Here is a 14879-nt window from a genome sequence, read left to right on the forward strand (position 1 = left end):
TTACCCTGGTACCGGTAGTGCTGTGAATATCTGTGGGAGTTGATCGGTTGCTGAGGATCCAGTGTGTATCCATACCAAGGCTTGATTTGACCTGTAGGGGTTTATATGAGGTGAGAGGCTGGGGCAAACGGATGATGATATCAATTAGATGAAGTGGATTTTGTTTGGTTGCTTTGCACATGCACTTTTTTCCCTTTATGAACTGTCACTGGAGTTTTTTACTTCTTTTCATACTCGACTTTTGGAGGATTTGTTTGCACTTTATTTCCATGTTTGCACTTTATTAGATCTTTTTGCAAAATGTATGATCGTTACTGCTTATTATACTGAAGATTGTTTGCACTTGAGGAGTTAGCATTTCGTTTTTAGAACGGTTTTGTTAGTGCTATTTTAGTGTTACACATATATTATTATTATATATTTTTTGAGTCAGCGCCACATATTCATTTTTCTATTTGGTCATCTGTGATACACTTGTCTCTGTTACACTTGTTTCAAGAAATGTTCTTTTATAAACTGTCCTGCTAACCTAAAGTGGTAGGACACTAAAATGGCTAACATATATATAACTCTGTTTAGCCAGTCTTCTGATTCAAGTACCTCTACTAGACAGCACAACCAGGGCGGTAAGACCAATTAAAAAAAAAAAAAAAACAGGCTGACATTCTTTAGGCGCACCCTGGGCACCCCACATGGCTTTCAGCAACTGCATATGTTCAAGCCCAACTCGACTTTTATTTTGAATCAGCCAAATACATTTCTGGTTGTATCAAAACAAAAAGGTGCTCAATGCCATTAATTTTCTTTAAAAAGTAGCCACAGCCTGAGTAGAGCCAATCCCTGGTCAGCAGCTGCAGAGTAAGGACACTTGCTCTCTGTTTGGTAGCAGAGGTCTCTCCGCAGAAATCTGACACACAGGGCCGCTGATAGAAATCATGGGGCCCCGTACAGCCTACCTGACGGGGCCCCCTTCAGTTCCACCCTGGTCCCTCCTCCAGCCCCACCCCTCGCCCCTCCCCAGATGGTCAGAGACTGCAGATATAGTACAGGAGATGGTCAGGGACTGCAGACATTCCACAGGAGATGGTCAGAGACTGCAGACATACTACGGGAGATGATCAGAGACTGCAGACATACCACAGGAGATGGTCAGAGACTGCAGACATAACACAGGAGATGATCAGAGACTGCAGACATACTACAGGAGATGGTCAGAGACTGCAGACATACCACAGGAGATGGTCAGAGACTGCAGACATACTACAGGAGATGGTCAGAGACTGCAGACATACCACAGGAGATGGTCAGAGACTGCAGACATAACACAGGAGATGATCAGAGACTGCAGACATACTACAGGAGATGGTCAGAGACTGCATACATACCACAGGAGATGGTCAGAGACTGCAGACATACCACAGGAGATGGTCAGAGACTGCATACATACCACAGGAGATGGTCAGAGACTGCATACATACCACAGGAGATGGTCAGAGACTGCATACATAGTACAGGAGATGGTCAGAGACTGCAGACATACTACAGGAGATGGTCAGAGACTGCAGACATACTACAGGAGATGATCAGAGACTGCATACATAGTACAGGAGATGATCAGAGACTGCATACATAGTACAGGAGATGGTTAGGGATCGCAGACATGATTGATTCAGGAGATGGTCAGAGACTCCGTTTATGGCTGAACCCAGTGTACAAGTATATAGTATCACAGGGCTGATCCACTCTATTTAAACCACCTCTGCAAAATAAAGTCAGTGATTTTTCTTTGAAAGTACAACCAAGTGACAGAAGACAGCTTCACATCCAATTTCCAAAATACAAATTTTCTTCCAAACAGTGAACTGGTCAGGATTACTGAGGACAGTAACCAGTTAATGGGTCTGTGAAGCTTCTAGCCTGATTCAGAAGTAAATCCTTCTCCAAAAAATAATTAAAATATCAAACAATCTGTGCAGCACACACAGAGCTCTGGCTAAATAGTTGATTATAAGCTGAAATGGTTAAAAGCTGCTGCAGAGTCTTCCAGGAATCTTATCAGTGTGATCAGGCAATGTGCAGGTCAGGTTAGGCAGATAAAAAAAAAAGTAACCAGCAAGACAAGAGGGAGGGGAGGCTGATCGATAACCTGTACACTGGCTGATCACATAGATATCTGGAAGACACTGCAGCCGGCCAGTTACATGTAACTGTGCTCCAGATCCTGTTACCTGCAGAACTTGTATAGCTCTAGTCATATGTCCTTGTGTCTCCCTCCTGGCTCTCCCCCATTCAGCCCCACTCCAGCATTGTTTACAGTTAAAGGTGAGGCTGAAGAAGGGGAGGGCTACACTTTTTTTTTTTTTCGTTTTTTTTTTTTTAATTAGTTACTATGCATTCTTTCATCCCTGTTTATATTGCCTGGGCCCCCCCTGGTGGCTGGGCCCGGTACAACAGGGCCAGTCTTACTGGCTTATCAGCGGCCCTGCTGACACACCCCCTGCTGACTTGGGCCCATAGCTCATGCTTCTTGCTGATTGGAGAATTCGGGCTCTAATTTACAGGGGTGTGTCCAGCCTGCAGATCTGCAGATAAGCCACTGCTTCCACACAGAAATCAGGGGTCCCTCTTTGCAGCTGCTGGCAGGGGGTTGGCTTTTTTTCTTGCTGTGGCTACTTTCTAAAGTAAATTAACTGAAAGTCTTTGAACATATTTTGTTTTAATGCAACTGGAATGCTTTTAGCTCATTTAAACTGAAAGTTCAACTCAAATCTATCCAAAGCTAAAATAAAGTTTGGTCTCTCTTAACAAACATTAAATGGCAGTAGAAAGGTATGCTAATAGTTCATTCTTTAGGGTGACCTTGACATAAATATGTATGCTTGTACAGGCCGAACATGCATGATTTGGACTGGACAGATACCCCCCTGGGCAGTGTATCTTTCTGGGGGATAAACAGATTCAGGCCCAAGATTATCCCCCCTGGGCACTGGATCTTTTTGGGGGATAAACAGATTCAGGCCCAAGATTATCCCCCCTTGGCACTGGATCTTTCTGGGGGATAAACAGATTCAGGCCCAAGATTACCCCCCCCCCCCCCCCGGGCACTGGATCTTTCTGGGGGATAAACAGATTCAGGCCCAAGATTACTCCCCCGGGCACTGGATCTTTCTGGGGGATAAACAGATTCAGGCCCAAGATTACTCCCCCGGGCACTGGATCTTTCTGGGGGATAAACAGATTCAAGCCCAAGATTACCCCCCCTGGGCACTGGATCTTTCTGGAGGATAAACAGATTCAGGCCCAAGATTACTCCCCCGGCACTGGATCTTTCTGGGGGATAAACAGATTCAGGCCCAAGATTACTCCCCCGGGCACTGGATCTTTCTGGGGGATAAACAGATTCAAGCCCAAGATTATCCCCCCCCCCCGGGGCACTGGATCTTTCTGGGGGATAAACATCAATAAGAAAAGGTAAATCTATTTTGAAATATCTGCAGAGGGAATCAATTCCTAGTCTGAGCAGAGGAGAACTGGGCTGGGGGGCAGGTAGGGCATTTGCAGGTAGGGTCCAACCCCCACCACCAGGCCAGTACTAATGAGACATGTTGGGCTGGTGGCCCCGATTAGAGATGCCTTAACATTAATCAAAGTGGGGCCTGCAGCCAGTGACACATGGTGGGCAGAGAGAAGTCTTCCAGCACCAACTTCCTTTCAGACTCATGTCTGAAATGTCATGTGACCAAATGCCAAGAGCTGCAAAGTAAGCTGATGCTGGAAGGTATAAAACTGGTTGTCACAATAAACCATGGGCTTTAGAAACACTCGACTTTTACGGTGCCCACCAATTAATGAGGCCCCATTGCATACTTTGATCTATCGGGTTGTGCCCCCCCCCCAAGATCAAAGGCTTCCAGGCTTCCTCCGAGTCTGACCATACTAGATTGGTCAACACTCATGTAACTGGTCTACCATCTCTCAATGACAAGGCAGCTACACTATGAACTAGATACACAGCTACAGGCCCAAAATGCACATATCTTGTAGTTCTGCACATATAACATCTATAATTTTAACTGTGGAAACACCCAAACTTAAGTAAGACACAAATAAATATCCATTCAAATTCTATGACCCACATCAAAGGCCAGGGGAAAACCCAGGCAATTTATTTATTTCCCCCAACTCACCTATCTGTAAGGACTGCAAGTTCCCCACAAATAAACATTTTCTGACCCAACAGCAACGGACCTCATTGTCTCTTTGGCATCCTTAGACCAAGCAATAAGGTGTGGGTGGAACCAACCAAAGCATAGAGACCACTGACCTAGGCCATTTCTGGTAGACACTTACCGTAAGGAACACGGGTTCATCAAAGAGGTCAGATGGAGATTCAAAGAAGTTAAAGAAAAATGTCTGTAAAAAGAGGAATGGGTATCAGTTAGATGTGCCACAAATGACCAGGAACAGTAGGCTGGAGGTATTAACACATTGAACTAATGATATTTATTTGGTAAAGACTTTAATGGACAGTGTGATGCATAGCAGACTTTATTTATTTGGAGACATCTTACAGCTTACTCAGTGACCCTAAACTTGTCATGTAAAATACCATCACAGTCTCATTTATATCTGCCTGGCATTTGGTTTAAAAGGTAACATTTGGCCATTTAGTTGTAATGTCTAGAAAGATTAGAACCTCGGTCAGGTTTTTATTACCGGACTCCATAGGTTCTGTTGACCATGCTGCAAAAGAAAAGAAATAGAGATTTTTTTTTTCCAATTGGGGACACCTATTGCTGTAGAGAAGTAAAGAACTGTCTTAGTAGAGATTTCCTCTTACATCCTCTTTGGTCTCCAGGCACCCATTAGGTCAATTGAGGTGGCTGCCTCCGATGGCGCTCAGGAAGGCTTGGTGGGGGGCGGCACTGAAGCCGGAGTATCCATACTGGACTCTCTGTCCACTGTGCAACTCAATAACGCTGAGTCTGGTAAAAATCAAAGGCTCAGCATTACTGAGTTCCTGCCCAGCACCGTGGGCAGTGACCGAGCGTCTTTATTTATGCCGGGCCTGCCTTACCCTAAGCACAGTGCTGCCAGTCATTGTAGTAAACCCTGCTCAGTGACGCCAGCCTGCACTTTTAACAGGCTCAATGTTACTAAACTGACTGAGTGTTTGTGTCACCACCCGGTGGCCATCTTTGCCACAGAAGGAGGGTGGTGGGGGGGGGGGGTATTTCCCCCAAAAAAACCACCTCCGACCACGTCTGCACCCCAGTACAGCCGTGTCACTCAAACAGAAGATCATGAGAAATCTCCTGAACAGGACACATATGGGAATTTTAACCCTTCCCCATTATATTCAAAGCTGAAAAACACATTCTGGCCTTACATATACACTACATTGTCAAAAGTATAGGGGCACCTGTCTCTACCCGCACATTAACTTTAATGACATCCCAGTCTTAGTCTGTAGGGTTCAATGTTGAATTGGCCCATCCTTCGCAGCTTCACCTCTTCTGGGAAGGCCGTCCACAAGGAGTGCGTCTATGGTAATGTTTGACCATTCTTCCAGAAGCGCATTTGTGAGGTCAGGCACTGTTGTGCGCGAGAAGGCCTGGCTTGTTGAGGTCAGGACTCTGTGCAGGTCAGTCAAGTTCCTCCACCCCAAACTCACTAATCCACGTTATGGACCTTGCTTTGTGCACTGGTCAAAATCATTTGGTGGAGGGGGAAATATGGTGTGGGGTTGTTTTTCAGGGGTTGGGCTTGTCTCCTTAGTTCCAGTGAAGGGAACTCTTAAGGCGTCAGCATACCAAGATATTTTGGACAATTTCATGCTCCCAACTTTGTGGGAACAGTTTGGGGATGGCCCCTTCCTGTTCCAACATGACTGCGCACCAGTGAACAATGCAAGGTCCATAAAGACATTGATGCGTGGGTTTGGGGTGGAGGAACTTGACTGGCCTGCAAAGAGTTCTGACCTCAACCCGATAAAACACCTTTGGGATGAATTAGAGTGGAGACTGCGAGCCAGCCCTTCTTGTCCAACATCAGTGCCTGACCTCACAAATGCGCTTCTGGAACAATTGTCAAACATTCCCATAGACACAATCCTAAACCTTGTGGACGGCCTTCCCCAAAGAGTTGAAGCTGTTATAGCTGCAAAGGGTGGGCCAACTCAATATTAAACCCTACAGACTAAAGCCTCGTACACACAATCAGATTTTCAGCAGACAAAGAGTCAGACTTTTGTCTGAAGGGCTTGTGAAGGGTCTTGCATACAAATGGTACACAATTGTCGGCCAACAAACACAAACTTAGTGACGTACTATCAGGAATTTCAGCTCTTGAGCGCCACCCTTTGGGCACCTTTTGCTAATGTCGTGTTTGGTGAGCAATGATTCCGAGCATGCGTGTTTGTACTTTGGACTTTTGTGTGACGGATTTGTTTACAGACGACAGGAAAATCTGACAACAGATCGTTGTCCACCGAAAATTTATTAGCCTGTCATCCAACATTTGTTGGTGGAAAGTTGGACAACAATTGTCTGAAGGAGCGTACTAACGGTCGGATTTTAGGCAAACAGTCTGTCATCACACAATTCCTGCCAAAAATCCGATCGTGTGTATGATGTCATTAAAGTGGTTGTACACCCTGTACAACCACTTTTACCTACAGGTAAGCCTATATTAAGGCTTACCTGTAGGTGCTTGAAATATCTCCTAAACTTTCATGGTTTAGGAGATATTTACTAAAAAGCCAAGCGCCGATCACTACGGCACATGCGCCGATGCCATCAGAGCATGCGCCCTTTATGCCGTGACTGGCGGCTCCAGCGCATGTGCGGAAGTGAAGTCACGTGACTCCGGCCAGTCACAGAGCCGGAGTTCGCAGCCCCGGAATGAAGAGGGGAGAAGTTGGACGCTCCCGGCCAGTGGGGACAGCTGAGACATCATGGTCTTCAGTGTAATGCATAGTAGCCCATTATGCTTTACCTTTGCAGGGAAATAAAGAGCAAGTAAAACCCACTTCCTCTTTAAAATTCAAGTGTGTGTGTGTTCTTCTCCTCAACGCAAACAGAAATACAAAAACTAAGACCCCATGGACACCACCCACCATCCTTGGACAGACCATATCCCCAAGCACCAAAGCCAAAAGTCTCGGAGTCATGTCGATGGATGCACAAATAGGATCAGTAGTCAGTGGATCTCACCATCTTCTCCGCCTACTATGCAGACTCATCCCCTTCATTCCAGAAAAAGAGAAAGTAGTAGTGGTTGGAACAATTATCAATTCCCGACTCGACTACGCAAACTCCCTCTACATGGGACTATCCAAATACCAGATTGCACGCCTACAAGTCGTCCAAAACATGGCAGTAAGACTAGTCACGAGAAAAAAAACCCTAGGAATCCATCTCCCCATCCCTAAGGACCCTACATTGGCTAACCGTAAAGGATCGGATCACTTTCAAGACCCTCTGCCTCTCCCACAAATGCACACAAGGAAACGCTCCTCAATACCTATGCAAGAAAATAAAACACTACACACCCAATCGCAGCCTCCGATCAACTAACCAAAACCTCCTCCTCATCCCCAAATCCCGCTACAAATCAAAGGGAGAACGAAGATTCGCAGTCCAAGGACCATGGCTATGGAACGCTCTATCCACTAACATCCGCATGGAAGAAAACCATCGGACCTTCAGAAAAAACTCAAGACCCAACTCTTATAAGATTAAGAAAAGCACAGGACGGATCAAGTGCCTTCAGGCGATTCAGTTCGCAATTGTAGCACTATACAAGTCATTCATTCATGTAAAGGCGGTAGGTTTGGTAACAGTGTATTTGTTTAAGCAGAGTCCCTAGAGAATCAATTGTTGGGTGTTGCAATATTTTATGTTACACTTTCATGAGTTTTAGCGAGCACAAACACAATATAAATACCCATTTTTTATTTTTTTTGGGGTAAAATCTAAAAGATTTTTGGTAGATACCATATATTCATATATTTCATGCTGTAAAGTTGCAAACGCCTGTCGAACGGCAACAAACTACGGTTCATTAAATTATGCATAGGTGACGCTTTAAAAGCCTTTACAGGTTACCAGTTTAGAGTTACACAAGAGGTCTGATACTGGAATTATTGCTCTCACTCTGGTGTTCCAGCAACACCTCACATGTGTGGTGCGCCCCGCCATTTACATGTGCGTGAGAGACTAACGTGCGCATTCGCATTTGCGCATGAGCACGGGGGGGGGATAAAAAAAAATGTCATTCATTTTATTAAAAACATTTAGTTTTTATACCGTACCTTTTCATTTTCTTTTTTTTTTATCAACTTTATTGCTATCACAAGGGATGATAGCATGGGCCGTGACAGGTCCCCAGACCCCATATTTCTCCTTTGGCCTCCAATTCAGCCAATCAGACACAGATCAGTCTAATTGGCTGGTTCACTGGGCGTAACAAGTCAGTAAACAAAGAACCCAAACTGGAAGCGATTAAATCCTCAGCGCTTCCAGTTTCTGACGTCACAGAGGAAAAGGAACAATGTCAGTTCCTTTCACTCTGTCTTGGGCATCAGATGTGGCTAGTCGCATCGTTACTGGGCTCTCCCATCCCATTGGTAAAAGCAGCACTGGCAGGGGACACTCCACCTGTAAAAGTGATCCAGCAGCTATATAGCCGCTAGCATACATTTTATATACTAGAGAATTACCCTCTGGAAAGATTGATACCATGGTTGGAACTGCAACTATGATCCTGGTATACTTCAACCCAAGGCCGCATATATATATATATATATATATATATATATATATATAAAGGTGGGAAATGGTTAAACTGATCATCACAAGGGAAAAGTGAAATGTTTTGGGCCACACAAGACCCCTTCATCAGGCATGAGATTGTATGCCTGTTATATGATCTCTTTTATAAATATGTATGCTGAGATGCATAGGTAGCTGGCTTTTATCCCACTGTGAGCGCACGGGCGCCCCCCCCCCCCAGTCATGCACCCGGCCCCTTTTAGGATGCTGGACAATGGATTCCTATGGCGGGGGCGGTACTTTTTGTTGAAGCACCTGATTAGAGCCAGAGGCTATAATAGGCTTTAAAATAGGGTGGGCTCGGGGTGCAGAGAGTGCGCCCTGATCCCACCCACTTGTGTGACGATAGCAAATTAATTTTTTATATATAATAACCTTCTTCTCCACCAATCAGGAGGCAGGGCATTAGACCTGTTTCCTGATTGGCCAAAGCGCCAGACCACCCTATTGGATGCCTGGTGCTTAGGAAGAGGAGCGGAGGACTCGGAGACACATGCTGCAGCGGAAGTGCCACAATGTCAGAGCCACGCGCGGGGGAGGTTGGGGGTGCTGCTGGGGGGTCAGTGGGCACAGTGGCTGCATATGATGGGGACAAGTGGCTGCATTTGACGGGCACAAATGACTGCATTTGATGGGCACAAGAGGCTGCATATGATGGGCACAAGTGGCTGCATATGATGGGCACACTTAGTTGCATTTGATGGGCACAGTGGCTGCTTTTGATGGGCACAGTGGCTGCATATGATGGGCACAAGTGGCTGCATATTCTATAGTGGAATGACGGACGGGCTTTGGCCTTACCATTTAACATCCTCTCAGAAAGCGCTGCTTGCTGGGTCACGTAGCGGCGCGATCTGTCACCAGATGTGTACATCGGACACAGCCAATGACTGATCAGTATACCGGCTCGCTGCCAGTACCATGTGACCGCTGAGACCAATCACAGCAGGTCATATGACAGTTGTAGACAATGGATGGCTTCCTTTCATGCCATCCATTGTGTACAATTGTGTTGCTAACTGTAATCAGCTGTGGTCAATGTGATGGTACAGAAAGGGCCAATCACAGCCCATCTGTAGCATGTGATTAGCTTTTGGCCAATCATAGCTAATCACAACAAAACAGAATAAATCCGTTTTGTTCAGTAAAATGCACGCATTTCACTGCTATTAACTATTGCTATTGTAATTATATTGTGTGGGGAAAAAAATCCCGATCACTTCCCTAAAATCGTACAATGATAAAAGTTAAAAAAAATGTAATAAAACAAAAATAGAAAAAAAAAATATTTTTTTTTGTACTGTCACCAGTCATTATCCCTAATCACCTCCACACCAGTTATATGAGGACACTGTACTGCACTGGGGACAGTATGTAAAAGAAAATGTATTTCTTAATTTTCCCAAAAATGATGACAAAAAAAAATTACAACTTTAAAAAAACGGCTATGCCTCCTACTAAATACCTTGGACTGTCTACTTTCCAAAAAGGCATCATTTGTACTGTCCTGGCATATTAGGACCTCAAGAAATTAGATAGGCCATTAGTTAATCGGGATTGATCAATTTTCAGATACAGTATATACCAGTGATGGCAAACCTATGGCACATGTGCCACAGCTGCCATGCAGAGCCCTCTCTGTGGGCGCACAAGCAGTCCAGTGATCGCAAGGTAGAGTGAGATCCATAGAGAGTACAGGTTCCTGGCAGCGGCAGCGTGGCATCAAACAGCAGCGAGGTCGAGGTGCGGGAATCTATCTGCACATGGCGGGAAAGGTGAGCAGATAGGCCTGAGAGCCCGGGAGGGAGAGAAAAGCCTCATCTCCTCCTTGACCCCCGTAGAGGTGAGCAGCAGGCGCAGCATCCCCGGCGCCCTCCAGAGTCTGTATTTCTGAAACCTCCTCTCTGCTAAAACTTCAACGGTGTGGCCCAAAGAACAGGATGACTGGGAGCCCGGAAGACAAGGATGGGCGGGAGGTGCAAGCTGCGAGGGAGCCGCTGGAAGAAACAGAGCAGAGAGCACACGGAGATTGGCATGGAAGGTACTAGGCATGATGCTACAGAGACCTACCTGCAGAAAGAAACTGGGGGGGGGGGGGCAGAGCAGGGACTGCAGAACTAGGGGTCGCTCCCTCATACCCCCCCCACTCTTCTCTCTCTATCTAAGCCGCCCTGTCTCTCTCTGCCCCCCCTCAACCCCTGAGCAGTGCTGGGTGTCACTGCTGCCCCTGGAGGATGGGGGTGACTGGGGGCTTAGAGGGAGGTGCACAGGTAAGAGGGGAGGGGGCACTGTACCTGCCGGGGAGGGCGGGGACTCCTAGAGGGGCCATTATTGTAGCAGCGTGATCTCCTCCTAAGGATCGGACATATGGTGGTGTCCCCCCCCCCCTCCAGACGCAGTCACATGACCTCTGATGTGCCCCTGCGTTGTTCAACTGATTTGTACATTACCTCATCAAAATAGGGGTGGTTCCCTTTTCGTATCCGGGTCCTCTTACTCTGTCCGGCAACTGTCACCTTGACAACAGGGTTTATGTTTAAACCTATAAGTTGGCGGCCTTCGATCACTCGCACCCGAATCTAAAAGAGAATCACAGAACACGTTACACATTAGAATGCGCCTGACACATTGGTAAATACCAACAGTTATGGATGTTAATCTACATTGGATCTCAATATAAAATAAAAGTAAGAGCAATTGGGACGTTAAATGAGGCAGTGACCTGGTAAAGTCCAATGCCTCCATCCCTGTCTAATTGGGAAAGGGGAATAGGACTTTAAATGAAGCACGTAGGTATAAAAAGATCACATCTATGTATATGTCAATAATATAGTACATAATTGTAATAATGGACCAAAGTGAGGTATCCATTAAAATTCATACATATACATAAGAACCACATGATTGCAGACAGTTAATATCACATAGTATATATTTATGGAAAAAATATAATAAAAAACACATGATTAATTGAAACACAGCAAATAACAGCTCTACGCGTTTCGTAGATTGGTCTGCTCTTCAGGAGCATGCACGTGGATTGATTCTGAAATGTAATATGATAGAAAGAATATCTATAAGGTCTGACCCTATCAAGGAAAAGGGAAACAAAATATAGATTAAAATAAAGATTAAATTTACCTGGAGTTTGCCTTTTGGCAAACTCTAGGTGGGCTCTCATGTGCCTTTTACTGAGGAGTGGCTTCCATCTGGCCACTCTACCATACAGACCTGGTTGGTGGAGTGTTGCAGAGATGGTTGTTCTTCTGGAAGGTTCTCCTCTCCCCACAAAGAAACACTAGAGCTCTGTCAGAGGGACCATCGGGTTCTTGGTCACCTCCCTGACTAAGGCCATTGTCCCCCGATTGCTCAGTTTGGCCAGGTGACCCGCACTAGGAAGAGTCCTGGTGGTTCCAAATTTCTTCCATTTTCAGATGATGGAGGTCACTGACCCCACTGGGACCTTCAATTTTCTGTACAGTTTAACCAGATCTCTGCCTTGATACAATGCTGTCTCGGAGGTCTACAGACAATTTCATTCGATTTACATTCGATTTACATGTTGTTATTTTGAAGCTATGCACCGAAGGCAAATAGAACCTTCTTACTTGAAATAATAAACTATTTTGTAAAGCTCCTGCTTGCTTGCAGCCGCCGCTATTATAACGACTGTCTTCCGCATCTAAATAGTAGTGAATTTCCGCCCTCATGCCATAATCCCGCGCATGCGTGGTAGTTCCCGAAGGCTTGGCTTCAGAAGGGGGAAGTAGTATCGCGGGATCTCGAGGGATGACGCCAAGCTAAGAAAAAGACGTAGCCCTGGCATGTAAATAACATTTTTCCTTGGCACAAAGAGCTTGCCGGAAAATTAGGACGAACAGCGCATGCGCCGGTGACGTCATTGCGCACAAAACAAAGGATTATGCTGAAAGAAAGCAGGTAGGAAGTGGTGCACACAGAGCACACAGTACAATAGCTTGCAATGATTTGTTTAAGAGAAAGTTGATTGTAGGGGTTACTACCACTTTAATGGCTTGGTTTGTGCTCTGACATGCACTGATAACTGTGGGACCTTATATAGACAGATGTGTGCCTTTCCAAATCATGTCCAATCAACTGAATTTACTACTGGTGGACTCCAATCAAATTGTAGAAACATCTCAAGGATGATCAGTAGAAATAGAATGCACCTGAGCTCAATTTTTAGTGTCATGGCAAAGGCTGTGAATACTTATGTACTTGGGATTTTTTTACCGATTGCCGACCAGCGTTCCGTCATTAGCAGGTTGGCATGTTCCCGCGAGCCGTCGTAGTAATACGTCAGCTCCTTTAAGCAGGATAGCAGGTGCGCACATGCCCGCTGCACTGCGGGGGTGCCAATGCTCGTGGCCAACGGTCGTGATGGCCGCCGGTCATAAGCGATTGTGGGCATGAGAGGCAGAACAGGGACGTGTGTGTGTAAACACACAAATCCCTGTTCTGTTCTGTGAGGAGTGACAGATTGTGAGTTCCTAATAGCTAGGAACCATGATCTGTCATCCCCTCCTGTCACTCCCCTCCCCCTACAGTTTGAACACAGTCAGGGAACACACTTAACCCCTTGATCGCCCCCCCTAGTGTTAACCCCTTCCCTGCCAGTGACATTTATACAGTAATCAGTGCATTTTTATAGCACTGATCGCTGTATAATTGTCAATCGTCCCAAAAATGTGTCAAAAGTGTCCGATATGTCTGCCATAATGTCACGATAAAAATTGCAGATCACCGCCATTACTAGTAAAAAAAAAAATAATAATAAAAATGCCATAAATTCATCCCCTATTTTGTAGACGCTATAACTTTTGCGCGGACCAATCAATATACACTTATTGCAATTTTTATTACCAAAAATATGTAGAGGCAGTCCCCGATTTGCGAACAGTTTCGGGCCTGCCAGTTTGTTCTTAAGCCAAATTTGTTTGTAAGTTGGGAGCGCATGCGCAGAGTGGCAGAGACTATTTTTTCCTATGTTCTGTCAAGTAGCCGTGCATGAAAAAATTGAGGGTATTTATTATAGTAAAAAGTATAAAATATTGTGTTTTTTTTCAAAATTTTCACTCTTCTTTTGTTTATAGCGCAAAAAATAAAAACTGCAGAGGTGATCAAATGCCACAAAAAGAAAACTATATTTGTTGGAAAAAAAGGACGTCCCTTTTGTTTGGGTACATCATCACATGAACGTGCAATTATCAGTTAAAAACGATGCAGTGCCGTATCGCAAAAAATGGCTTTTTTTTAAAAAAAAGGGGATATTTATCATAGCAAAAAGTTGAAAATATTGTGTTTTTTTCAAAACATAAACAAAAAATCTTTTTTTGTTTATAGCACAAAAAAGAAAACCTGCAGAGGTGATCAAATACCACCAAATGAAAGTTCTATTTGTGGAGAAAAAAAAGGATGTCAATTTTGTTTGGGTACAGAGTCGCACGACCGCGCCATTATCAGTTAAAAACGATGCAGTACCGTACCACAAAAAATGGCTTTTTCAAAAAATTTCCTTTTTAAAAAAAAAAAAAATTGGTGATATTCATTATAGCAAAGTGTAATGCTGCGTACACACGATCGGAATTCCGGCCAGAAAAAGACCGATGAGAGCTTTTCATACACGTGTGTAGGCTCCATCGGAATTTAGCTGTCCGAATTTCCGCCAGCCAAAAATGTATAGCATATTCTCAATTTTCCAGACGGAAAAACTTTCTATCGGTAATTCCGATCGTGTGTATGCAATTCCGACACGCCAAAAATCACGCATGCTCAGATTCAACTACGAGACAGAAGCTATTGGCTACTGGCTATTGAACTTTCTTTTTCTTGTCCCGTCGTACGTGTTGTACGTCACCGGAATTTGATGTGACCGTGTGTAGGCAAGACAGCTTGAGCCAAATTCCATCGGAATTCTGTTGGGAAAACCATCAAAGCTTTTTCCGACGAGAATTCTGATCGTGTGTACGCAGCATAAAAAAAATATATATATTTTTTTCAAAACTGTCGCTCTTTTTTTGTTTT

General features: G+C 44.8%; 1 protein-coding gene across 7 annotated transcripts in view; it reads right to left on the reverse strand.

Annotated features, from left to right (window-relative positions):
- The window catches only part of DYSF (dysferlin), a 378584-nt gene that overhangs the window by 175232 nt on the left and 188473 nt on the right, over positions 1-14879 (reverse strand). For all 7 annotated transcript variants that reach the window (XM_077478068.1, XM_077478062.1, XM_077478063.1 and 4 more), the window contains exons 7-8: positions 11285-11413; positions 4351-4413 (exon numbers count right to left, since the gene is read on the reverse strand). In XM_077478068.1, the coding sequence (XP_077334194.1) occupies positions 4351-4413; positions 11285-11413 (192 nt within the window). The remainder of the gene's footprint in view (positions 1-4350; positions 4414-11284; positions 11414-14879) is intronic.

This window comes from Lithobates pipiens, unplaced genomic scaffold (genome assembly GCF_037356315.1).
Source record: "Lithobates pipiens isolate NorthernLeopardFrog02 unplaced genomic scaffold, aLitPip1_a1.2 Scaffold_13, whole genome shotgun sequence".
NCBI lineage: Eukaryota > Metazoa > Chordata > Amphibia > Anura > Ranidae > Lithobates > Lithobates pipiens.